This window comes from Lissotriton vulgaris, chromosome 3_1 (genome assembly GCF_964263255.1).
Source record: "Lissotriton vulgaris chromosome 3_1, aLisVul1.2, whole genome shotgun sequence".
Lineage (NCBI taxonomy): Eukaryota > Metazoa > Chordata > Amphibia > Caudata > Salamandridae > Lissotriton > Lissotriton vulgaris.
In genome coordinates this window covers 1,063,007,874-1,063,034,513 of record NC_141689.1, presented here as the reverse complement: position 1 = coordinate 1,063,034,513, position 26,640 = coordinate 1,063,007,874, and the positions used below count along the sequence as shown (strand labels likewise).

The following is a 26,640-nucleotide window of genomic DNA, read 5'->3' as shown; positions in this document are numbered from 1 at the left end:
AGAATGTGCCATCTTCAACAACAAAATGTTGAATTTAGAAAATCAAGAGAATGTGAAACTTGAAGCTATCGACAAATTAGAGCATATGGGATCAACAATTATTTTGTCAGACAATTTGAAATCAAAATTGGATTCATTAGAGAAGACTATATCTAAAACAGCGGGTTTTGAAAAGACTTTGAATGTGTGTTTAAATTGCCGAATTATTTTGAGAAGGAATTTACATGTAGAAAGAGGTCTGGTAAATGGATCAATGGGTAATGTTGTTGATTTTGAGAAATACAGAAATAGAGATGGAATAGAATTTTTAAAAATTAAATTTGATGGCATTGAGGAAGTACAGCAAATTGGTCGTTGTTCTGCTAGGTTTTTGCTTGTTAAAGATTTATATGTTCGCCGTAAACAGTTTCCTGTTTGCTTGGCATATGCGGTGACAATCCATAAATCGCAAGGTTTAAGTGTAGACTGTGCATTGGTGAATATTGGCAGTTCTGTGTTCAAGGAGGGTATGGCATATGTGGCATTGTCACGAGTTAGAACTTTATCGGGATTGTACTTGATTGACTGTGATGTCACAAACATTTGTGCGGATCTAGATTGTGTTAAGGAATACAATAGGTTAAGAAGAGAGTATGCGCCACATTTGCCTCAATATCCTTTGTTTGAGAAACGTGTGGTAGGCCGCAAACGTAGAAATAGCAGTAATAGTAGGGAGGTTGTTGCAAAAAGACTAAAAGTCAATGAACCGAAAATTGTTAGCAGAAAGAAAGTGGATTCTGTTGAAGATGTTGTCGGTTTTCAATTTGAAAACAGTTCTGGTGTCAACTGCTATGCAAATGTAGTGGTTAATGTTCTCTTTTCACTAGAGAGTTTAAAAGAACAGATTCTGTTGAATTCTGAACAAATTTTATGCTGTTTGTTGAATTCTGTTTTCGAGAAATGTAGCAGTGATCGAACAAAAGTAGAAAGTGTGTCTGAAGTTCGTTATCTGTTAGATGAATGTTCAGGTCAAACAGACTTCTCTGAAAATAATCAGCAAGATTGTCAGGAGTTTTTAATGTATATGCTTGATATATTGCAAGTTGAGGGTGTAGATGTAGATCACCTGTTTGGGCTTTCTTATCAATGGCAGCATGACTGCGAGAACTGTATGGTATCAAGTACTACTAGTGTAGACTCAGAAAGATTTATATATTTAACTTTGCCAGACAGTAAATCAGTCTCCTTTAATAAGCTAGTAAATGCAGCGGATCACAACATGGAGTGTAGCCAATGTAAATGTGATATGATGTCAACATTATTTATACGTAGATATGGCCAGTATGTCATTTTAATGATGCAACGATGTAGGCCTGATGGAACAAAATTGTCAACTTTAATAAAAAATTTTGTGGCTTCTCAGCTGTCAATATCAGGGAGGACTTTTGTTACTGTAGCAATTATCTATCACGATGGTCCATCAACAACATCAGGACATTATACAGCTTACTTAAAGTCTGGAAACGGCTGGTCATTCTGTAATGATTCTGTTGTAACGTTCAAAAAAAAATTGCCGTTTGACCTTAAAAATTCTTACCTGGTGTTTTTAAAACCAAAATTTTAAGTAGAGGGAATGTAAGTCTGCAATGCTGTCTCGATTAAAAATTCAACTATATAAACCTAATGCAAGTAAGTCTGCTTCATAGTAAGCAGTATCAGTGTCATAGGAAAAGGAGAACATGACTGACAAAGAAGAGTAAGATATTAGTAGTCCAGGATTGTGAAAATAATCTCAAATATTTTATTTTTGAAAGTTGCGAAAATAGAAAATGTCGGGATTTGATTGGAAGAATTACAAGATTTGCGAATCGCGGCAACATGATTTGGCCTAGTGGAAACATGTGATATAATGAGAGAAGTTTTTTTTCTATGTAACATATTTCACGTATCGATGGAGGTTTTCTTTCAGAAAGTGGCGGGCTGAAAATATTTAAAGCACAACAGAGTGGATGCTGTTTATAGGAGATCCTTCGACGTCATTGAAAGTAAGTTAATTTTAAGAAGTTTTGAAATCAGATTTCTTAGGTTGTATGGGTTTTTTAAACACAGTCATTTTGATTGTGTTTTTTTTTCCCCGCTGTTACATGATGAATACCTTCAAGTCACTGATTTAAGTGAAATTTGATACATTCTGAGAACAGCAAAAATAAACCATTTAACATGTATAATTAATGTTATGCTTTTTGTCCTTATGATATACATTTAGAAATGTGTGGTACATATGGGTAAGGTGAGTTCTGTAAATATCAATTTTAATGCTTAGAGTGCTGTACTTCTGGGTAGTGTTTTTTTTTTATAAAAAAAAGAGGCCTCACCTCAAAGAAAGCTCTTGAAAGCACACATCTTATTTGCATCCTAAAACAATCATTTACAATGTTAGACACAATTTTATTATGACTTTACATCTTTTTTGCGCTGCTATTGCATCACTATTGTGAGACATTAGCAGTGCAAGAAAAACATCATGTTTCAAAATAGGCCTCAGTTCAGCAATATCAAGATACAGTTTCTTTCGAATATATATCTTTAGGATTGTGTAGGGAACGTAGAGAAGCAGAGACTTCTGTAAATGTCAAAGTTGTTGAAAAACTGTTTGTTTTTGAACCTTTTCCCTTGTCTTTTCTAATTTTTAAATACATGTTTTAATATTTTTTGAAATGTTTGTTCTTTGTTTTACAGATTGAAAGTATGAAAAAATATTTAAAAAAGGTAACAAGAATTATAAGGTAAATGTTTTCCACTCTTTTTACCCGCAATGCACTGCTGATGATGTCATTGACAGTATCTCTCATTTACTCTCTCTAGCTGTCTTTCTATTTACATTATTCTCTGTTTACTTCCCTTATACTAACTCTTCTTTTTTTTTAAAAAAATTTTTTTTTTAGTTCGCTTAAAGTTCGCGAACCGGTCAGCGAACTTGAAGCGAACCAAAAGAAATAGAGCTTGCCAGAGTGATAAACATTCTAGCAATTTTGTTTGAAAGGGGAGGTAGTTCTGAAAAGAACTGTTTTTTTTTGTTTTTGTTGTTTTATGTTTTTTTTGTAATTTTTTGAACATTTTTTGATTTTTTTGTATTTTTAGAACTGTTTTATGTTTTTTTTGTGTTTTTTAAGGAGGGGAGACAACAAAAAACAGGCTTTCAAAACGGCTCAACTGGAGCAAAAAAAAAGAAAATTACTTTTTGGGTGCATTAGGGCACTTATGATTTTCATATGCAATGTTCATGAGGTTGACACTCATGTTGCCATATGACAGCATAGCACCACAGTAAATACAAGACACCTTCATGTGCTGGAAGTTACGTTGGATGTTTGGCACAGTCTCTTGTGCCTCTCTTCCCGTCAAAGACAATGTGGATGTAGATCTTGCCACAGGAGTTGCCGTCGGATTGTCTACAAGATCCCTTAACTCAGCCCGGCTGTAGTTCAAGGGATGCCACCTGCTCATGTGACGGTGCATTGTATAGTTCCCCATACTGTACTTCTTTTCTGTGCCTCTCGACAATCTGTGGTCACAGATGAGGCAGGTGGCATATTTTGCATTCACTTTCTTGGTTCCAGGAGGGATGGTGAAAAACTGCCAGATGAAACTGGTTTTTCGTTTAGAAACCCGGGGCAACTCATCAACAAATTGTTGTCCCTCTCTCTCCTCTTCTTCTTCTTCCTCATCTTCCTCCTCTCTGTTAGTCATAATTTGACTGGGTGGTCCTCTCTTCTTATGGGGAGGTGGAGGTGGTGGTGGGGGTGCACCAGCTGCAGCAACAATGGAAGCCATTGTGGATCTTCAGATAAATGGTCTTTCTCTCACCAAGATGAAAGTCAGAGTGAGGAAATAAGGAGGGGTTTACTTGATTTGGGGAAAACAAAAGTTCTGAGCCAATGAAAAGTGTTATTTTTAGGTCACATGACCTAGTCATACATCATTTGGAAACCAAAAGTGAAATGAACCAATGAGAAGTTTGATAAACAAGTCACATGACCTGTTCCGCTTACGTTACGCGGCGCGCGCCGCGTCCCAGATCGCTTCCGGTTCGCGGTCCGGAGCACTTCCGGGAGCGCTAACGCGGCGCGTCATTAGACGCATTACGCGATAACGTGATACGTCGCGCTTCCGCGGCGCGTCACTGTTCCGCTAACGTAACGTTGACCGGTTCGCGGACTAGATCGCGGCATCAAGATGAGCTAACGGAAAGCTTCCCGGTTCGCGAACTAGAAGCGAAGAAAAAAAATATTAAAAAAAAAATTATCAATAAACATCTAAATATATTTTGGGATTTAAAGAATAATACATTTTACAGCTACAGATGTTAGCTTTTAAAAAACCAATGAAATTCACTGAAAAAACCATAGGTTATAGACCATATATAGTTAGAAATTTGCATTTAAAAAACCATTGAAATTCAATGAAAAAACCATAGGTTATAGACCATATATAGTTAGGAATTCGCATTTACAAAACCTTATTTTACTCGCATAAAACCATTGAAATTCCATATATAGTTAGTTGCGCTAACTATATATCGCGCACCCGCAATCCACTGCTGATGATGTCACATATTACATCATTCATGACATGGTCAGTGACATCACTGATGACATCACTGATGACATCTCAAATGACATCACTGATGACAACATCCAGTGACTGTATGTTTCTGTGAAGTTAAAATATGTCTTACATATTGAAGAATGAGTGGATGTATAAGTGTCTGGATGAAGGATTTAGTAGGTGCATGACTGACTGTATGAGTGAGTGATTAAATGTGTCTCACTGAGTGCATGGGTTAGTGACTAAACTGTCTTAATTTGTGCATCATTATGTCTGTTGTTCTGTAAACTGTTGCATGTGTTGATAAGTAGCTATATGAGTAACTATATGGGTTATTGATTGGTTACCTTAGTATTTGTATGGGAGACTGAGTGTGTGTGTGGGTGGCTGGGAGGTGTATGACTCTGTGCATAGATGTGTGAGCAGTTGATTCACTAGATGTATGGTTTCAAAAGTGCATGTGGAAACAGCTGTATGGGCAGTTGACTGTGTGCATGAGTGTATTGGTGAGTGAATGGATATCTCAGTGCTACATGTCAAAGTAAGTACATATGTAAAACACAGTACATGTGAGAGTTGACATATATAAATAACTGTGCATAAGAGCCAGTGAATGTGTGAGTGGCTGTATGGATCATTGTGAACTTGTATCAGGGATTGTATAAGAGAGTAAATATGTGTTAGTATATGTTTGAATAAGTAAAGTTTGCATAACTGTATAGTTGAGGAAATGGAGGTGTGATTGATTCTTTGCATGACTGACTAGGTGTGTGAGTAACTCCATGGATGAGTGACAGTCTGTGAGTGTCTGTTTACACTGATTGTATCTAAGGTTATATTAGAGTCTGAAGAGGTTCATCGTATTATCACATGAATGATAAAATCAGTGATGTGATCAGTAATGTCAAATGAGATGTCATCAGTGATGTCATCAGTGATGTCATTTGAGATGTCATCAGTGATGTCATTTGAGATGTCATCAGTGATGTCATCAGTGATGTCACTGACCATGTCATGAATGATGTAATATGTGACATCATCAGCAGTGGATTGCGGGTGCGCGATATATAGTTAGCGCAACTAACTATATATGGAATTTCAATGGTTTTATGCGAGTAAAATAAGGTTTTGTAAATGCGAATTCCTAACTATATATGGTCTATAACCTATGGTTTTTTCATTGAATATATATATATATATATATATATATATATATATATATATATATATATATATATATATATATATATATATGTTACCATACACATATGCTCCACATATACTTCAGCATCATGAAAATGAAGTGTCATATTAAACAACAGAATGGAGAAGCATGGCATTAAGCAAACATTGCTAACTCCACGCTTCTCCATTCTGAAAACGCAGTGATGTGCCGAATCCACAAGAATTTGGCGCACCCCTGCGTTTCGCCTAGCGCTGGCGCTGAGTTCAGCTGCCTAGCGCCAACGCAGGCACCCTTGCATCATAGTGCAAGGGTGTCTGCATGCAGAGGAAATATTGTTTATGTACAGGAAGGTCCCCCTCCTGTACATAAACAATCTTTCAATGCCATTTTTAAAAACATTGTTTATGTACAGGAAGGGGGACGCCAGCGCAGTTGGAAACGCAAGGCTGTACCATATTGTTGTAAATATGGTGCAGCCTTGCGTTTCTGAAGTGACACCTCACTCTGCCCCTTCCTTAAACATATGCCCCTCAGCACAAACATTGGCTTGTCACCGGCTGCCTTCCTGCATTCAGGATATAATCAATTTGAATGAACTTGTACAGCAGCTGTGCCCATGGCTATCCGAGTTTCAGAAAAGTTGCTGCACTCATGCAGGGAGTCATACTTCGCTCAACACACTCATGAAGTGGCCCTCCGTCTCTCTAAGAGAACACACTGTATGAACGATTTGCACAGATATGCAAAGGTGTTTTCAAATTGTCTTCTGGGGAGCTGTGTACAATGAGATGGCAATTTTACACCACCCTAAATGCAAGTAACTCAAAACAAAATTGGCATAGTTTAACATGTAAAGTTTTTTTTTTGTATGTCTTTCATTCATTGACTTCTCATTTTTTCCATCCTTCAGATCGTCGGACTTACTGCATCAGTAGGGGTTGGTAAATCCAAGAACATCAAGGAAACAAAGGAATACATTTGTAAGCTCTGCGCCATCTTGGATGCGCATGTCATATCTACAGTCAGAGAAAACCAAGAGGACTTGCAGAGGATTGTGTTTAAGCCAGAAAAAAGTAAGTGTAATAGACTTTTGTAGGTTTCTGGACATTTGTCGCTACCCCATTTCGATTCTCTAATACAAGGTAATTTGGGACTTCATTCAAAATGACTAGGTTCGAGGCATATGAGCTACAGATCGTAAACTTAGCATTAAATCGCCACCTGGTGTTGGGCTCGGATGATTGCAGGTTGTTGTCTTCTTGGAGAAGTCTTTGAAGTCACGATATAGGTGACTCCTCCCATGGACAATACTGCGCATGGGCATCAGCTCCATCCTTAGATTGTTTTTTTCCACCACTGGGTTCAGATGAAAGATTCTCCGCTCTGGCTAGAAAAACTTTTCCAGCAACTTCGAAGCGGAAAACATCCACAAACTTAAAAAAAACTACCTTCGACATCGAAGACAAGGCTTTTGACGACATAACTTCCATTCCGGTCATTGAAGTGGGCCTACACCACATGGAAAGAACTCTGTTCAAGAAATGCCCGAAATGGCAGGCAAAATTCCAGCATAGCGATCATCACAAGGTTTGCAACCTCTGTCTATTGCCGGATCACAACGAGTTGACCTGCACAGCTTGTGCGTCCTTCCGATCGCAGAAGACCATCCTGGTTCGGAGGGCCCGTCGACACGAAATGAGGTCAGCCCCTGCGCCGGACAATATCTTCGACGACGAGGTTCCGCTCGTTCCGGAAGAAGATGACTCGCCGGATCTCCAGATCATATCAGAGGCAGAGGACTCGGACGACTCGATTCCATCATGTCAACCCGTGAGTACCTCTGCCCCTGCACCCCCTACACTGCCCAAGCCAAAGGCAAATGTCAGCACTCCGCCCAAAGGGCCCAGTCGAGACCAAGTGCTCCCTCTTAAAGCCCAGACGTCGAGCTCGGCTCCGAGGAAGACAACTACGCCTTCAGGTGCTTCAGCACCGAGCAAACCACACGTGCCGATCCCACCACTTCCAACGGCACAGAGGTCAAAAGACTCTTCGGCACCGAAACAAAAAGACTCTTCGGCACCGAAACCGAAATACTCTTCGGCACCGAAACAAAAAGACTCTTCGGCACCGAAACCAAAAGACTCTTCGGCACCGAAACAGAAAGAATCTTCGGCACCGAAACAGAAAGACTCTTTGGCACCGAAACCGAAAGACCCTTCGGTACCGAAATCGAAAGAAGCTTCGGCTCCTTCGACCTCTAAGGATAAAGATGGAAAGTCAGCTTCCACTCCGAAGACTGCCGTTCCGGTGACAACACCTGCAAGGCTGGATCCAGAGGTCCCGAAGCCCTCGGACATGCCTGTCAAACCGGAAGTAACACCTTCGGCACCAAGACCTTTGCCACAGGACACTGTAACACCTCCCAAGGCAAAACGACAAAAACAACCTCTGTCGGAACTGAAAAAATCGACACCCAAGAGGGTTGTAGAGGAGGAGAAGGAAGAATTGTTTAGGCCAGACCCTAAACAGAAGAAAATCTACATAAATCCAAAGACTGGACATGTGGGTGCTATACCTCTTAAGAAGAGACCAGCAGAAACGCCACCTAGACCTGTGGTTCCTGCCAAAAAGAAGGACTGTGCAACTTCCCCTATGCACCCTCCCTCTCCTGTATCTCCTTCCTCTGCTATTCCTCCTTACATTTCACCTCACATCTCTCCTGTAGCCTCTCCTGCATCCTCACATTCACCACAAACTGATGAGGAGTATGACATAGGTGGTGGGGAGGATCCGAATACAGACCCATATACATATCCTTTAGATGAGGATATCTATTCCATTTCACCTCATAATGTGCCTGATATCCCGGATCCGCAGTTATACCCATCAAAGCACTCTCCTCCAGAGGACAGCATTGGCTTTAATCACCTCTTGCACAGGGCCGCTATCTACCACAATGTTACAATGCACTCTGATGACATTGAGGAGGATTTTCTGTTTTGATACTTTTGAGCCATCACACAGATCCACTCACATTCTTTCCATGATCAAAGGAGTCATTAAGCACGCTCCAGCAATATTCAAAGATCCTGTGCGTGCTAGGGTACTGAATCCAAGGATAGAAAAGAAATATAGGCCTGCACCCTCTGAACCAACCTATATTAAGGGACATCCTCCATTAGACTCTTTAGTAGTGTCCAATGCAAGAAAAAGGGTGAATTCACAGACTTGTGGGGAAACGCCCCCACCTGACAAGGAATCCAAAGTTATTGATGCATCAGGTAAAAGGATTAATAAATTATGAATACCGCTGTGGAACCCATCCTGGCTTTCCCTGTGAGGCGTCCACTCCTGGGCACCCCCAAGGTGGGGGCCAGGAATCCTTAGCGTTGTGGGGGCCGTTGTGGAGATTAAGCAAGCTATTGCCCAGAGTTGCAGAGTGGGACTCCATGATTGGAATAGGCACCGAGGCGAGAATTATCAGGTCCGTGGAATTTTGAGCCCAAGACCCGCCGAGGCGGGGAATTGATCCCTGGTCCCGGGCTAGATCTCTGCATCAGGGTCTGCCGCTCTAATCATTGAGCCACACTTCTCCACTGCCAATACACAAGCCCTTCTCTCACGTTACGACAGGGCTCATTACGACCAATTAGAAACTCTAATGCAGCACCTCCCAGATCAGTATAAGGATCAGGCAATTGAGCTTATTCAAGAAGGCAAATTAATATCCAATGCCTCAATAAAATGTGCACTAGATGTCGCAGATACAGCTGCTAGAGCTGTAAATTCTAGCGTGATACTCAGGAGACATGCATGGCTGCACTTTTCCGGGTTCAAACAAGAGGGGCAAACCACAATTTTGAACCAGCCCTTTAACCAGAACCAGTTAGTCAATCCAGACGTAGACATTACACTGGAGAAAATGAAAAAAGACACGGACACGGCAAAGTCAATGGGGGCCCTACAATCCACACAGAATAGAGGTTCCTTTCATCGCTCCTTTTATAGAGGAGGCTCCAAGCAGACTGGAGCAGACACAGCAACATCTTTCAAAACACAAACCTCCTCTAATAAGGGATATTTTAGAGGAGGATACAGGGGCAATAATAACAAGGGAAGAGGACACTGTAACAACAGCAATCGCTCCTCCTCCACAACTAAACAGTGACTTCCCTCTGCTCCCCCAACAGCAGTCCACTCCTGTAGGGGGCAGATTAACACAGTTCCTGCCTGTCTGGAACTCCATAACAACAGACAGGTGGGTGAGACAGATTATCCAACATGGCTACTGCCTAGAACTTACAGCGACCCCCCCAAACATACCACCCAGGCAGCGTCCTATGTCTACAGATCACCAGACTCTGCTTCAACAAGAAGTCCTAGCACTTCTACAAAAAGATGCTATTCAACTAGTCCCACTAGAGAAACAGGGGACGGGAGTTTACTCGCTGTATTTTCTAATTTCCAAAAAGGACGGCACACTGAGACCAACTCTCGACCTCAGGCCCCTCAACCATTACATACAATCCGATCATTTTCATATGATCACTCTGCAACAAGTGCTCCTACTACTGCAACAAGGCGATTTCCTTTCAACACTAGACTTAAAGGATGCCTACTTTCACATTCCAACCACATCCTGCTCACAGGAAGTACCTACGGTTTGTAATACAAGGACAGCACTATCAGTTCAAAGTCCTTCCATTTGGTGTCACAACAGCTCCAAGAGTGTTCACAAAGTGCTTAGCAGTAGTAGCAGCACATCTCAGAAGACAACAAATACACGTCTTCCCTTACCTGGACGATTGGCTCATAAAAGCCAAATCATTCCACCAATGTGTACAACACACTCAGCTGACAATTCAACTGATGCACGACTTAGGGTTTACGATCAACTACACAAAGTCGCACCTAGAGCCTTCGCACGTGCATCAGTATCTAGGAGCTACCATAAACACATCTACAGCTCTAGCGTATCCCAGTCCAGCCAGGATACAGAGCATTCAAGCCCTAGTCTCAACTTTACAACACCAGCAGTCTCTCCAAGCAAGAGTGTTCATGAGACTAATAGGCATGATGGCATCTTGCATCTTCATAGTGCCACATGCAAGACTGCAAATGCGTCCATTACGAGGGTGTCTAGCACAACAGTGGAATCAGGCTCAAGGTCAGCTCACAGACCTGGTGTTGATAGACAGCCGTACGCATCGCTCTCTGCAAAGGGGGAACACCAAAAACTTGACAAGTGAACGGCCGTTCCTCGAGCCTGTTCCACAAATAGTGCTCACAACAGACGCATCTCTCACATGATGGGGAGCCCATCTCTTACACCAAACGACTCAAGGTCGATGGAACAACCAACAAAAGCTGTTTCATATAAACCATCTAGAGTTGCTAGCAATATTCTTAGCACTCAAAACCTTTCAACTTCAAGTACAGAACAAAGCTGTCTTAATCCGGACGGACAATATGACAGCAATGTACTATATACAAAAACAGGGGGGGACACACTCTCTGCAACTGTCCCAGCTCGCATAGAACTTTTGGAGATGGGCCGTTCCTCAAGACATATATCTGTTAGCGGAACACCTTCCAGGAGTTCACAATCAGATAGCGGATCTGTTAAGACGGCAGATTCACGAATGGTAACTGCATCCACAAGTTCTTCAACCATTCTTCCAACAGTGGGTGCACCAACACATAGACCTGTTTGCCACCCACGAAAATGCAAAATGCCCAACCTTGGCCGCCAGGTACCCACACCCAAGGTGAGATGGCAATGCAATATGGATGAACTGGTCAGGCAGGTTTGCGTACGCTTTTCCGCCTCTCCCCCTCATTCCACTAGTGGTGCGCAAGCTCAAACAACAGTCTCTCAAGCTCATTCTAGTAGCTCACACATGGGCACGCCAGCCATGGTTCACCACGCTATTAGATCTCTCCCTGGTTCCACATCAAAAGTTACAGCTCACACCCTCGATGTTATCACAGAACCATGGAGAAATCAGACACCCAGACCCGAACCAACTGAATTTGGCGATCTGGCTCCTGAAGTCTTAGAGTTTGGTTATCTTAACCCACTACCAGACTGCATGAATATCATTAAGGAGGCGAGAAGACCCACTAGTAGAGCGTGTTATGCCGCCAAATGGAAAAGATTTGCAATATATTGCAAACATAATCACATTGATCCACTAGATGCTTCCATCCAAAATATCATTTGTTACCTGTTACATCTACAAGGGTCTAATTTGGCATACTCTTCCATATGCCTACATCTTGCAGCAATTGCAGCCTATTTACAAAGCAGGCAACACTTGTCTCTTTTTAGGGTACCTGCAATCAAAGCATTTATGGAAGGATTAAAAAGAATAATCCCTCCCAGGCTGCCACCTTCTCCTGTATGGAACCTAAATTTGGTCCTTACGAGACTCATGGGACCCCCTTTTGAGCCTCTGCATAAATGTGAACTGCAATTTCTCACATGGAAAACTGCTTTCCTGGTTGCCATCACCTCTCTCAGAAGAGTAAGTGAAATGCAATTGTTCACTATACAAGAACCATTTTTTCAAATACATACTAATAAAGTGGTTCTCAGATCTAATCCAAAATTTCTTCCAAAGGTTATCACACCTTTTCATTTGAACCAATCTGTAGAGTTACCTGTGTTTTTCCAAAATCCAGACTCGGTAGCAGAAAGGACCTTACCCACGTTAGATGTTAAAAGAGCTCTGCTATACTACATAGATAGAACTAAATCCTTTAGAAAGACAAAACAATTGTTTGTATCTTTCTCTCCCCCACACAAAGGCAACCCTATCTCTAAAGGTGGGCTTGCCAGGTGGATTGTTAAGTGTATACAGATATGCTATCAAAAAGCTAAACGCACACTAACAGTTCCTCCTAGAGCACACTCCACTCGCAAGCTAGGAGCCTCTATGACTTTCTTAGGAAATATACCATTAGAGGATATATGCAAGGCAGCAACATGGTCTACACCATACACCTTCACTAAACACTATTGTGTTGATTTGCAAGCAAGCAGCAAGCTGCAGTAGGCCAGGCTGTCTTTAGAACATTATTCCAGACTACTGCAATGAATACAGGCGACCACCGCTAGGGGAGACACTGCTGTACAATCAATGTTAAGTGTACGATCTGCAGCTCATATGCCTTGAACGGAAAATGCTACTTGCCAGTATGCATCTGTTCTTGGCATGTAGAGCTGCAGATTCGTACATGCCCTCCCGCCTCCCTGGACCTGTATCCATTCCAGTTCTCCTCTTACTTAGATGCACACGCATGGACATCCTTTATTTCTTACTGTATCTTTACTAACTCCATCATTTCCCATCATGGCGAAAAACAATCTAATTATGGAGCTGATGCCCAAGTGCAGTATTGTCCAAGGGAGGAGTCACCTATATCGTGACTACAAATACTTCTCCAAGAAGACAACAACCTGCAATCATCCGAGCCCAACACCAGCTGGCGATCTAATGCTAAGTGTACGAATCTACAGCTCTACATGCCAAGAACAGATGCATACTGGTAAGTAGCATTTTCCTTTTGCTTTGTCTTAAGGTAGGGTTTTCTATTTCTTGAACCCTATGTGTCTTAAAATAAATTAAGAAAAAATATGGAGCAAATGTCCCTCGTTCTTACAAAACTAGGAGTCTGATTTATCATTCAAGTAATGCAATGCAGCAAGCCACCTTGGGCTGCCCTGTATGAAAGGGAAAGTGCAGGAATGCGCCACATTTACATTGCATTCCTATCCTTTCCTAGCGCTAGCACACTTTTGGCTGCCTAGCGTCAGCGCAAGCACCTTTGCATCCTATTGCAATGATGCCTGTGTTGTAGGAAGGATTATTTTTGTGCAGGAAGGGACACTTTCCTGCCAAAAAACAATCCAAGATGCATTTTTCTCTTTCGGCTTGAGCCTGTGCTGCTGAATGCAGCACCCATAGCAAGGAAAAAACAAGGAGAAATAAAGCTATTTCTCCTCGTTATGCCTCACCTGGGAAGGCGTAGCATTTTGATGCATTCCCAGATCTACAACTAATGTCAAATCTGGGAATGCGCAAAAATCCATGGGTGCATGCATGGGAACACTCATGCTCCACCAAAAGGTGTTCCAATCCAGAGAAAATATCAGAGGCTAGGAGTCGGAGTAAGGAAAAATGGTTATCGGCGGACGCATCAGACACTGATTTGAAGATTTTATCCAACCCCAAACTCCATACTGTAATTAGAGAAGTACAGAAAGACAGCAGTATTTTTATAAGGCACGCTCAAAGAGTAGACCCCATACAGATCAGACAAAAGCAGATTCTGCATACAATAAAACACTTAAGATCGGACGGGGCACCCGACCCCAACGGCTTCCCGAACGCACTGTTCAGGATCGACCCCGAGTTTTGGTCCTGCTACCTAACCCCTCTGTTCTCTAATAGTTTAGAGACTGGAAATATTCCTGACTCCTGGAGGGGCAGCATCTTTCAACCCATTTATAAGTCAGGAACGCGCTCAGACCCCAGCAATTACAGATTGATAGCCCTTATAGATGTAGAGGCAAAGATCTAAGCAACAAATCTATTGGCAGACTTGGAGCAATGGGTAAGCTGCAAAAGACTGGGTTTAGAGATGGCATTGGGACTTTAACCAATATTTCAGCACTTACCCTCTTAGCAAAGAAAGCGAATGCCAATTCAAACATCCTCTACACATGTTTCGTAGACCTTAAAGCGGCCTTTGATAAAGTGCCAAGAGCCAAGCTTTGGGTCAAAATGAAAGCTTGGGGAATACCCCCAGAATTACTAGAAGCAATCATTAACCTATATTCACAAACCATGGTTCAGATAAAAAAAGGGGATGGCCGGAGTTTAACCAAGAAATTTCCAACAAAAAATGGGCTAAAACAAGGATGCGTTCTGGCGCCGTGTCTTTTTAACATATACACAGCTGACTTAGAAAGCAACCTTAGTCTCATTTATGGATATCCACCCAAATTGGGAAAGTCACCAATAGCAAGTCTACAATATGCGGACGACATTGTGTTACTCTCTCAAACCCAGCTTGGTCTACAGCGCTTGATTTCTCAACTAGCAATATACATTTCAAAAGAACAACTGATGATCAATTAAAAAAAATCTAATGTTTTATGTTTTTCCAGCACTCATAAAAAATGCCCCAAATTCATCTGGAGGATAAATTCAAATATTTTATCACAGGTAGATGTATATAAATACCTGGGGGTTCTTTTAGATCGCCACTTAAGTTTTAAACAACATCTAGAACATGCCAACACAAAAACCAAACAATTATGCTTTGCTTTTAAAACTTTACAGAAAAGCCTAAGTGGTAGTTCAACAAACCATCTCCTAAAGGTGGTGGCTGCAAAATTTTTGCCAGCGATAACATATCGCTCGGAAATGCTGAATACTAAGGACTCCCAAATGCTAAATCTAGCCCAGTCCAGACTGTATAAAAAACAGTTTTTAATCCCACGACACGTCTCTCAGGCGCAGATTCGCCTGGAATATGGATTAACGAACCAGACGCAGGCCAGACAAGGCGTTACTGGTCAAATATTACTGGTGTATGAGGGCTGCTGAAGACAACACACTTGCCCACTACTGTTGGGAGGAGGCAGAAACACAATCAGAAATTCGATATGCCAAATTTTAAAACAAGCGATTCAAACGCTAAATCTGGAGGAAGCCTGGCAAACACCCATGTCATATCCTGTTTTTGAAAAAATCACAAACAAATCAATACATTTTTTTTCGTTTAAATCAGATAAAACTATATTTGGCGGAAAAAGTCATGCATGGTCTGTGATTCCATCCTATAAGCATATGAAACCACAACCCTATTTGCAAGAAAACTTCATAGACCACTACAAGCGGAAATTGATCTTACTGAGATTGGGTTCATTTTCAAACAAAGATCTCACCCCAAAATGGCTAAAGACCTGGCCATCTCTGGACTGCCGCCTCTGTGGCAACGGAGCCGAGTCACTACTACATCTATTATGCATATGTCCGGCACTACATAACCTAAGGACGTTACTTTTAAGGCCAATCCTAAGAGCAACTCAAATCCGGACTTGCAGAGCGGCCGTCATAAAATGTCTTAACGACTCTTCAGTTCAACTGTATTGTAACACCGTCAGATTTTTGTCCCTAGCAGCACAAGAACTAGAAAAGAAAGAATAAGCATAAAACCTTGGAAGGAATGGAACATCAAAATAAGAACCCAGCAGCAGGGTATAAAGTAGCTGGCCTTTTGTCTATTTTAGACCTGTTCTGTACTCCTTTTCTTCCAAAGACTCTCTCTATGACAAGCCCTAGGCACAAACATGATCTAATCAGTAAATGTTCTCGGACATGAAACTAAAGTGACTTAAGAAACTGGACAGGGGAGGAGCTACGACACCGACCAAGATGGCCGCATAGTCTCCCGGCTCCGCTGACCTCCGTCCTTTGCTCTATTATCCTGTCGCCTATCCTGGTTACCTGCACCGGATCTGTGTGTGTGATCCGACCTGCTCTTCAGTGGTGCAATCCCGGAGTTTCTCCACCGTTGTGGAGCGGAGTTACGTCGATGATCGTTTGAGGCCTAACACAGCAGGGACGCCGGGGTCTCGAGTGCTGGCTCTGCCGGGTACGAATTGAATAACAACGGACTGCTGAATGAGGTTGGGTCCGCTCTCTGGAACACTCAGACTTTTTGATTGGTCTGCTATCACCAGCAGCCTGGTGCCCTACAGTAGGTGAGGTGATGAGTGACACACGGTGCTGTGTCGCGGGGGTCCCTGACCGGGGGGATCGGCATTTGCATCGTCGATCCCCCTGGGTCGGTGCCTCGCTGCGTATTACTGCTTGCTAACCGTCAGTCCGTCATGGCTTACTCCTGCTCCGCCTAATTTTGCCCCGGAGAAGGCGCCTCTCCGTGGGGACCATCATGTTGGAGGAAGGAAGGCATCTAGCGGAGCGGGCTCGAACTGGCCCGTCATTACGAACGGTGCTGGAGGCACTCATTGCACTTAAGGGGACCATTGAAGTCCAGACTTGCAATTTGTTGTCTCCGACGGAAGGACTCACAGGCCTGAGAGCGGATTCTGACTCGCCACCCGTGCCCCGGCAGCTAGCCTGCATTTCGATAGATGTTTCGGAGACTTGTTATTACCCGGCGCTGGAAGCAGAGTTTGCCCCTATTGTACTGGATCTATCTGACTGTACTGTCACCCAATGGAGCTGCTGGAACCCCCGACTGTGTACCCCTTGGAACATTTACATGTTGTCCCCATTCTGGAACTTTCTACTTATCATCTTTTGCTGTTTCGGACCTTGTTGACTCCCCTCCCCTGTCGGTCTTACAAGATGGCGGATGGAGTAAAGCTTGGCTTCGGAGACAGGGAGGGGCATTATTGGCACCAACCATCTACATTGAGATCTGCCATTCTTTTCTCCTCTGTTTACTCCTGTTCTGTAGACTTTTGCAGTAATTTGTGGAAGGGACTTTCTTTAATTGACGACTTTAGTGAATTTGATCGACGGGGCCAGGGTTGAGATTGTTATCTGGGTCTCTCATTGTGGCACTGGGTTTAACGGGATTGCTTTCTTGACCTAACGGAGTCCGGAACGGGGCTGGCTATGACGGGTGGAAGGAGACCGGGAGTCCGTAGAAATATGCCCTCCTCCGATTTCCCTCACCGAGTGGGGCTCTTTGCTTTTTCTTTCTTTCTCTTCTTCTATATTTCGGGTTCTGATTACTGGGCGACAGGCACGCTGCGAGGGGGGTGGCCGTAGTCATCAGCAGGGGTGCAGGGTGGGGGGGGTGTGGGGATGGGTGTTCGTTTTTATTTTTGTTCTATGGCCTCTTTTCTTCCTTCTCTTCCCTTGTCTTCTTCTCTTTTTCCTTTTCCGGGTTAGTGTAGTGGGTTCGGCTTTCTTACATCCTTGTTTCTATATCTGTACCTTGATTTTTCTGAGGTTTTGGCTCTCTGGGGCGGACAAACATGCTGGAGTTGACGAATAATAATGTGCTAGTTTATCCTTATGTCTTAGGTCTTAACTCCGTTGACTTATTTTATGGCGAGTTTATTTTGGACATGTTGTTTCTTTGCTCGCCCCCCCCTTTTTGTGATCCGAGACACTGTGCGACACCTGACTCTTCCTACTTATTATTTTAAAATGAAAACCTCCTATCCTGTGTTCAAATTGAACTACCTTTGCAACCGATCCGTTTTGTGAATTGAGATCCTATGCTCTCCGGGGAGGCAGGTTTGAAGTTTGCGGGTAATAACGTACTAAAATGCTTAGCGGCCAGCCCTGAGGGTTGTAGGCCCTTGTCTGTATTTGATTGCAAATGTTAAATAAAGGTTTTCAAAAAAAGAAAAAAAAAAAAAAGAAAAAAAAGAAACTGGACAGAAAATTATGCATAGCTGTTTTGAACTTTGCTCCCTCTCCATTTTCCGTTGGCATTAACTAATTTCAACAGAAAGCATTGACATGTTTACATCGCTGTTAATGATAATCCACCTGCCTTCCAGTTCCATCCCACACGAGAGTCACAATAACTAAAAATGTTTTAATGTAATTTTTATCTGTAGGTGAATGATGACGTTTTCATTATGGTGGTATGTTCCACTCTTTTTATGATTGTATCAGATCAAATAAAAGTATTTGTTTGTTTGTTGTTTGTTCATGCTCCACCAATGGAACGCTTCCCTGCCACAGATTAACGCAATGCAGTGATTTTGGCTGCTTTGCTTTACTCTGGATTTATCGAGCCATGCAGAGCTACACAAGGTGGCCCCATTGCATAACGCAAGGGTGACACAATCCTTGATAAATATGGGCCCAGGTCTTTAAAATAGCTGCATATCTTGTGTGCCATTTTTGACAAATCTACCCATTGAAGACAGATAGAAATATAACATGGAAAGGCTTACAAGTAAGCAACTAGTACTTATAGGCACCACGCCCTCAGTGTTGCTTGACGTAAAGGAACCAATTTATTAGCTAAGGAGTTTATGCTGCCAACACAATACCATCCACTTTTCTGTCCAGTGTGAAATCTTACCCCCAATTCAAATTATCTCACTCTCAATCCTTTTCCTGGACCCCTCCACTCTCACATCCCTTCCTCATTGTCATTGCTTATAAAACCCAAAGAAAAATCAGGATGTTATTTTTTCCCACATATTTAATTTAAAAAGAGGGACTGTAAGAACCCAACACTGTCATACTTATGAACTTTGTGTGCTTTTTTTCCTGTCTCTCACCATTCCCTTCAAACCACTCAATGATGCGTTCTAAAACAATCCCTTCTTGATACCCGAATGCAGATTAATTCCCACTTTTTTTGGCAAGTGTATTTTTTTTACATTTATGGAGTACTTTGAGTTGATCCTTCGACCTTTTCAAGACACTACAGAAGAGATACATACTTCTTTTTTTTATTTATTTTTGATTTATATAGGTTTTTTATAGCACTAGCTAGACCCGAAGCTATCAGAGCACTTTAGATAAAATGCAGGGTCGTTCTGTAGAAGTACATATAAGTATACAGATCAAACATAGAGGTGCATCCAGATAAACATATCTAGGCGATCGTTAAGCTGTCAAGGTAGGTAGAGGATATTGTAACAGAACAAGATTAAGTAGTGCGTAACAAGGAGGAAGGGGAGACAATCAAATCAAATGCCCGCCTAAGGGTCTAATTGGGTTGTGTGACTCATTGTGAGCGTGGTTTAGTTTGTTTGAGTATTAAAGTATTTGTTGATCTGAAGGTATTTAAGGTCCTGTTTGAGGCATGTCAAAGATGGGTTACATTGGAGATCTCTAGGGAGTGCGTTTGGCTAGGAATGGGAGGTTAGAGATACGTTCGGTGGTTGTTGAAGTCATTGGGGCCAGCCCCTGGTTTTTTAAGTATGGGAGTGTTTTGGCCTAGTTGGAGGGAGTCAGGTACAAGTCCTGAGGAGAAAGAGGTGTTGAGGATTTTTGTCCAGAATGGGGCAATGATATGGTTGAGGGTTTGTACTAATGTGGAAGGGAGGGGATCATTGGAGAGGCAAGTGGGCTTCAAGTTTGCAATTATACTGTAGACTTCATTCTCAGTCATGGGTTTGAAGTCCGACCAATTTGCATTATTTTTCAGTTGAAGGAAATCTGAGTAGACAATAGTTTTTCTTGGGGCCATTTGGTCAATAGCTAAGTCTGCGGAGGGAGCAACCATTGGGACAAGTGAGTCATCAGGGAGGGTTGGTATAGAAGACGGATTTTCGACTTGGCTGATGGATTGCTCAATATTTGCTATTTTGTCAGTAAATAATTTGGCAATTTCATCTCAACGTTCATTAGTGGCTATTGATTTGTGAGGGGAGGTAGGGGCAGTTTGTTGTTTGATCATGTTGAAGAGCTCCCTAGGTTGGTTTTTGGCACGCTCAAGTTAGTTACGAAGGAAGGTGGCTTTTTCTCAAAAGTTGTGTTTCTTATAAGAAAGCTGTGCTGATCTTAGGAGTGCGAGGAACATTGTAGAGGGGTGCTGTCTCCATATTCTTTCTGACTGAAGTGTCATCTCACTATTAAGATCAGTACTGAACCAGGAATTCGATGGTAATTTTCTAGATTGTGTCAGTTTAAGAGGTGAAATTCGGTCAAGCACGTCAGTCATGGCTGAATTGTTTTTGGGTGGTGAGGTTGATACTGTAATTGGGTCTTGACCCTGGATTCCAATTCCATTATAGGGATTTGTTTGATATTCTTGGCCCAATGTGTAGGTTTGTTGAAGGGGGCTGTGAGAGATCTGAGGTGGGTCTTGATCTTAAACAGTATGAGATGGTGGTCAGACCAGTCGATAGGTGTGATGGATTGAAGTGAGATCAGCTCATTTTTGCTGATTATGGCATCTAGGTGGATCCTTTGCAATATGTTGGTTCAATTGCAGAATTGTTTGAGGTCATTTATTTCAAGAAGGCTAGTAAGGAAATGAACCAACGTGTCTTCTGGGTTATTCCAATGAGTATTGAAGTCTCCCCAAAAAATTTAATTAGAGTCTGTTATAGATAACTGTGTTATTAGATCAGTAAGTTCCTCTGAGAAGAGGGTGTGATCACCCAGAGGGTGGTAGATGTTGTATAGTTTGATGGGGAAGGCGCCTTTAGTTGAAAGTTCAGCTCTGAGGTATTCGACAGTAGAATATTTTGAGGTCTTTAAAGGAGTGAGATGATATCATCTTTGTGAATGATTGCCAGCCTACTACCTAGTTTCTGTGGTCTGTCCTGTCTCAAGATGGTATAGCCGGGAGGGATGAGGAAGTCAAGAATGGGTGTTGAGTGGTCATTAAGCCAGGTTTCAGTGAGGAATGCAATATCTATTTCGTTCTCCATTATAGCTTCTGCGATATCATTGGCGTGTTTTCCTGCTGATCTGCAGTTGAGGAGCATGCATGTTAGATGGCTGGGCCTGTTTGAGGTGCAAAGTCTCTGAATAGTTGTCTATTGTGCTGGTGGTCTGGGAGAGGTGAGCATTCAAGGTACTCTACTAAAGCCCACAGTTACTGGGATAGTGGACAAAGTTTTGATGACCATATTCTGGGTCATAGTGATGTAATATTCTAAAAGCTGTTCCGCTTCCTGATCGGATATAAGGCTGTGAGCTCAATGGGATCTGTAGGCTGCACAACTCAAAGGGATGGTGGTCCCATAGGAATTTTGGTTGAGAATTGGGGGACCTATCCGTGAAGGCAGCTTCTCCCTATTAGGGGTGTGGTTGGAGGTTGATTTGACCTGGATCAGAAGGTCCTTTTTTACATGTGAGATGTCTTTAGCTATTGACTCAATATTTTGTTAAATTTGATTCAGGAACTAGGACAGTCTGCCAGTGAGAATTCCAGCTCTAAGGAAAGATGTAAACGTGTCAGGACTTGTGGTTAAGTGTGGTGAGTGAGCTTCAATATAGGGAGGTCCAGTGCTATTGAGGTTATGGAGGTGTATATTTTGAGTGGGCATAGGAAGGTCTACATTTGGTGAGAGCTTCGGAGGGACTGTATTACTTAGGAGGGTTGCATCTGTATGGGCTCAGTGATGATTGGTCTTGTTTCGGGGCTGGCGCGGTTATGTTGCAGGTGTACGTTATCGCGCTTAGGAGTACATCAGTGTGCCTTGTTTTCAAGTGTGATTTCGGGGGAGGGCGGAGGGGGGGGCGCAGCACGGATGTTAAATGACACAGAGGGTTCAACAAAGGTGAGCACCAAGTCCGCGTGGTCAACTGGGTGCAAAGGTCCAGGTTTGTCTGAAGGAGGTACAGGGAAGAGGGGAGATTGCGGTGCAAGGTCAGGCTGTGTTTGTGTAGTGAGAAGGGATGGATAGTGTCGGTCAAAGATGGAGATGTTGTGGTCAGTGGCTTGTATAAGTATGTTCGCTGTCCTGAAAATGGAAACAGAGATTTCCCCTCCAATGGTTCGTGAGGGGGAGGCGGTGAGTTTAGTTCCATAGGGGATTTATTTGGAAATCTGTAGGTGTAGAAGGAAGATATTTCTCTACTTAGCAGGGCGTTTTGAGTAGAAGAGGAAGTCAGTTTTCTTGTTTCTATTGGATGCGCTGAAGACGGTATTTGCTACTAGTTTTTCCAGTAGTTGTTTAAGAAGGTTGTGTTTGAACTTCTTTTTTGCGTTATTAGGGAGATTTTTGGGATATCCGTGCTCCATGAGTTGGGGCCATATCTCTCGAGTGCAGTGTCGAGCAATTTGGTAGGGGGGAACATAGTTAGAATTAACCCTGGGCGGAGTTGGCGGAGTGGGGCTTCGCGGAGCTACGCGAAGTGGGCGAGAAACTACGCCCACCTCCGCACTCCGCGTAGCCCCACTCCGCAAACACCACTGGCCGCGAGCCCCGCCTCCCTCCCGCCCTCCCTAAATACTTTAAATTAAAGCAATCAATTAATTTAAAACGCACTTACCTTGACCGCCACGTCCCCGGGGCTCGCTATCTTCCGTCTTCCATCTTCTTTACTAATGCGCATGCGCGGGCGGCCGCGCATGCGCATTTCTCACGAGAAAATGCGCATGCGCGGCCGCCCGCGTATGCGCATTAGTAAAGAAGACGGAAGACGGAAGATAGCGAGCCCCGGGGACGCGGCGGGCAGCGGCGGGCAAGGTAAGTGCGTTTTAAATTAATTGATTGCTTTAATTTAAAGTATTTAGGGAGGGCGGGAGGGAGGCTGGTGGCGGCCAGCTACGCTCCGTCTGCGGAGCGTGCGTAGTGCCGCCTGGCTCCGCCCGCTCCGCAAAATGCGGAGTAGGCGGCACTACGCACACTCCGTGCACGGAGCGTAGCTGGCCGCCCACCCCTAGTTAGAATAAAAGATATATATTTGTTCGAGGCATATGAGCTGCAGATTGTACACTATGCATTAGATCGCCACTGGTGTTGGGCTCAGATGATTGCAGGTTGTTGTCTTCTTGGAAGAAGTCTTTGTAGTCACGAGATAGGTGACTCCTCCCTTGGACAACACTGCGCATGGGCATCGGCTCCATCCTTAGATTGTTTTTTTCCGCCACTGGGTTCGGATGAAAATTTCTCTGCTCCGGCTAGAAAAACACTTTTTTGCAACTTCGAAGCGCAGAACTTCCTCAAACTTTAAAAAACTACCTTTGACATCGACTACAATACTTTTCGATGCCATCAGTTCCATTCCGGTCATCGACGCGGGCCGTTGGGTCTACGATGCCGTGCAGCCTACACCACATGGAAAGAACTCTGTTCAAGAGATGCCCGGTATGTCAAGCAAAGTTTCCACATAGCTACCACCACGAGGTCTGCAACCTCTGTCTATCGCCGGAACACGACGAGTCAACCTGCACAGCTTGTGCATCCTTCCGATCGAAGAAAATCATCCGGGACCGGAAGGCCCGTCGACACGAAATGAGGAGATCAGCTCCAGCACCGGAAGACATCTTCGATGAAGAGGTTCCCCTCGTTCCCGAAGAAGACTCACCTGATCTCCAGATCGTATCAGAGGCAGACGACTCAAATGACTCCATTCCATCGGGTCAGCGCCTGAATACTACTGCCTCTGCTCCACATATTCTGCCCAAACTGAAGGCAAAGGTCAGCACTCCGCCTAAAGGGCCCAGTCAAGACCGAATATCTGCTTCGAAAACCCCACTTTCCAGCCCGGCTCCGAAGAAATCAACTAAGCCTTCTAGTGCCTCAACACCAAGCAAGCCTCTTCCATCGGCACCGAAAAATAAAGATGCCTCGGTGCCAAAAGACCCTTCGACACAAAAGCCAAAAGACCCTTCGGCATCGAAGCCAAAAGACCCTTTGGCACCGAAGCCTAAAACAGTACCGGCACCGAAACATAAAGACGTACCGGTACCGAAACCGAAAGAAGCACCGGATCCAAAGCCGTCCACTTCTACATCTTCTACGCCGAAGAACTCAAAGCCTGATTCCGAGGTGCCCAAATCCTCGAACATGCCTAAAAAGCCGAAAACGACACCTTCGGCACCGAAAACTATGCCACAGGACGTTATAACACATCCCAAGGCTAAAGACAGATGACAGCCTCCTCTGGAACCGAAAAAATCGACGCCCAAGAAGGTTGTAGAGGAAGAAGAACTTTTTAGACCAGATCCTCGACAAAAGAAGTTCTACATAGACCCAAGGACAGGTCATGTAGGTGCTACACCTCACAATAAGAAACCAGCAGATGCACCACCCACACCTGTGGTTCCTGCCAAAAAGAAGGACTGTGCAACATCTCCTATGCTCCATCCCTCTCCTATACCTTCCTCTCCTTCTTCTCCTGTTCCTCCTCACATATCACCTCAAATCTCTCCTGTACATTCTCTATTATCATCACATTCCCAACAGCAAAATGATGATGAATACAATTTGGGTGGAGGGGAGGACATGCAAGAACCTGATTCATACCATGTAGATGAGGGTGTATGGGACTTTTCAAACCCAAAAAATGTGCCTATATAGGACTTTACAAACCCACAAAATGTGCCTGACATTCCTGAACTGCAGTCATACCCATCAACACCTTCCCCTCCAGAAAATACCATTGGTTTTGGTCATCTGTTAAACAGAGCTGCTGTTTACCCTGGAGTCCCTATGCATTCAGACGACATAGAGGGGGATTTTCTCCTAGATACCTTTGAGCAGTCTCAAAGGTCTGCTCAAATTCTTCCCATGATCAAGGGGGTTATAAAACACGCTCCAGAGGTATTTAAAGACCCTGTACGCACTAGAATATTAACCACTTCGGTGCTCATGACGGAGCTGTTCCGTCATGAGCGCCGGTTGGGCTGTGCTTATGACGGAACCGTTCTGTCACGGCCATGCACGTTTTTTAGAACCTTCAGCACAGCGCGAAAATTCGCGCCTGGGTGAAGGGGTTAAACCCTAGAATCGAGAAAAAATATAGGCCAGCACCCACAGATCCAGTCTACATTAAAGGACATCTGCCGCTAGACTCATTAGTTGCGGCCAATGCTAGGAAGAGGGCAAACTCTCAAACTTCTGGCAAAGCACCCCCACCTGACAAAGAATCAAAAGTAATTGACGCGTCAGGTAAAAGAATAGCTGCACAAGCTGCAAACATTTGGCGTATAGCAAATAAATCCTCTCTCGTTACGATAGGGCTCATTATGACCAATTAGAAAAACTATTTGAGCACCTACCAGATCAGTACAAAGATCAAGCAAATTACCTTATACAGGAAGGCAAGTTAATATCCGATGCCTCAATAAAATGCGTGCTAGATGTCACAGACACAGCATCTAAAACTGTAAATACCAGTGTACTACTCAGGAGACATGGGTGGTTACGTATTTTAGGGTTTAAACAAGAAGTGCAACCCACCATTTTAAACCAACCATTTAATCAGAACCAGTTATTTGGCCCAGAAGTAGACACTACACTGGAAAAAATGAAGAAAGATGCCGACACCGCAAAGTCTATGGGGGCTTTACAGTCCACACCAGCTAGAAGCTCCTTTTGTCGCTCCTTTTACAGATGGAGCTCCAAACAAACTGGAGCAGACACTACAAAATCTTTCAAATCCCAAACATCCTCTAACAAGGGATACTTTAAAGGGGGCTACAGCGGCAATATTAACAAAGGAAGAGGTCGCGGTAACAATAACAACCGATCCTCTTCCGCCACAAAACAGTGACTTCCCTCTGCTCCCCCCACAGCATTCCACTCCTGTAGAGGGCAGATTAACACAGTTCCTGCCTGTCTGGAACTCCATTACAACAGACAAGTGGGTAAGACAGATTATCCAACATGGCAACTGCCTAGAACTTACAGCAACCACTCCAACCATACCTCCCAGGCAGCGTCCAATGTCTACAGACCATCTGACTCTGCTTCAACAGGAGGTTCTATCACTTCTACAAAAAGATGCTATTCAAATAGTTCCTTTAGAAGAACAAGGAACAGGGGTTTACTCGCTGTACTCTCTAATTCCCTAGAAGGACGGAACACTAAGGCCAGTTCTCGACCTCAGGCCCCTCAACCATTACATACAATCAGATAATTTTCATATGATCACTCTACAACAAGTGCTTCCACTGCTGCAACAAGGCGACTTCCTTACAACACTAGATCTAAAGGACGCCTACTTCCATATCCCCATACATCCTGCCCACAGAAGGTATCTAAGGTTTGTACTGGAAGGACAACACTATCAGTTCAAAGTCCTCCCATTCGGAGTGACAACGGCACCAAGAGTATTCACAAAGTGCCTAGCAGTGGTAGCAGCACATCTCAGAAGACACCAAATACATGTCTTCCCTTATCTGGACGACTGGCTCATAAAAGCCAAGTCATTCAATCAGTG

General features: G+C 43.4%; 1 protein-coding gene across 1 annotated transcript in view; it reads left to right on the top strand.

Annotated features, from left to right (window-relative positions):
* RIGI (RNA sensor RIG-I) overlaps positions 1-26,640 on the top strand; it is an 818,172-nt gene that overhangs the window by 497,341 nt on the left and 294,191 nt on the right. The window contains exon 10 of the mRNA XM_086961483.1: positions 6,684-6,846. Within this exon, the coding sequence (XP_086817609.1) occupies positions 6,684-6,846 (163 nt within the window). The remainder of the gene's footprint in view (positions 1-6,683; positions 6,847-26,640) is intronic.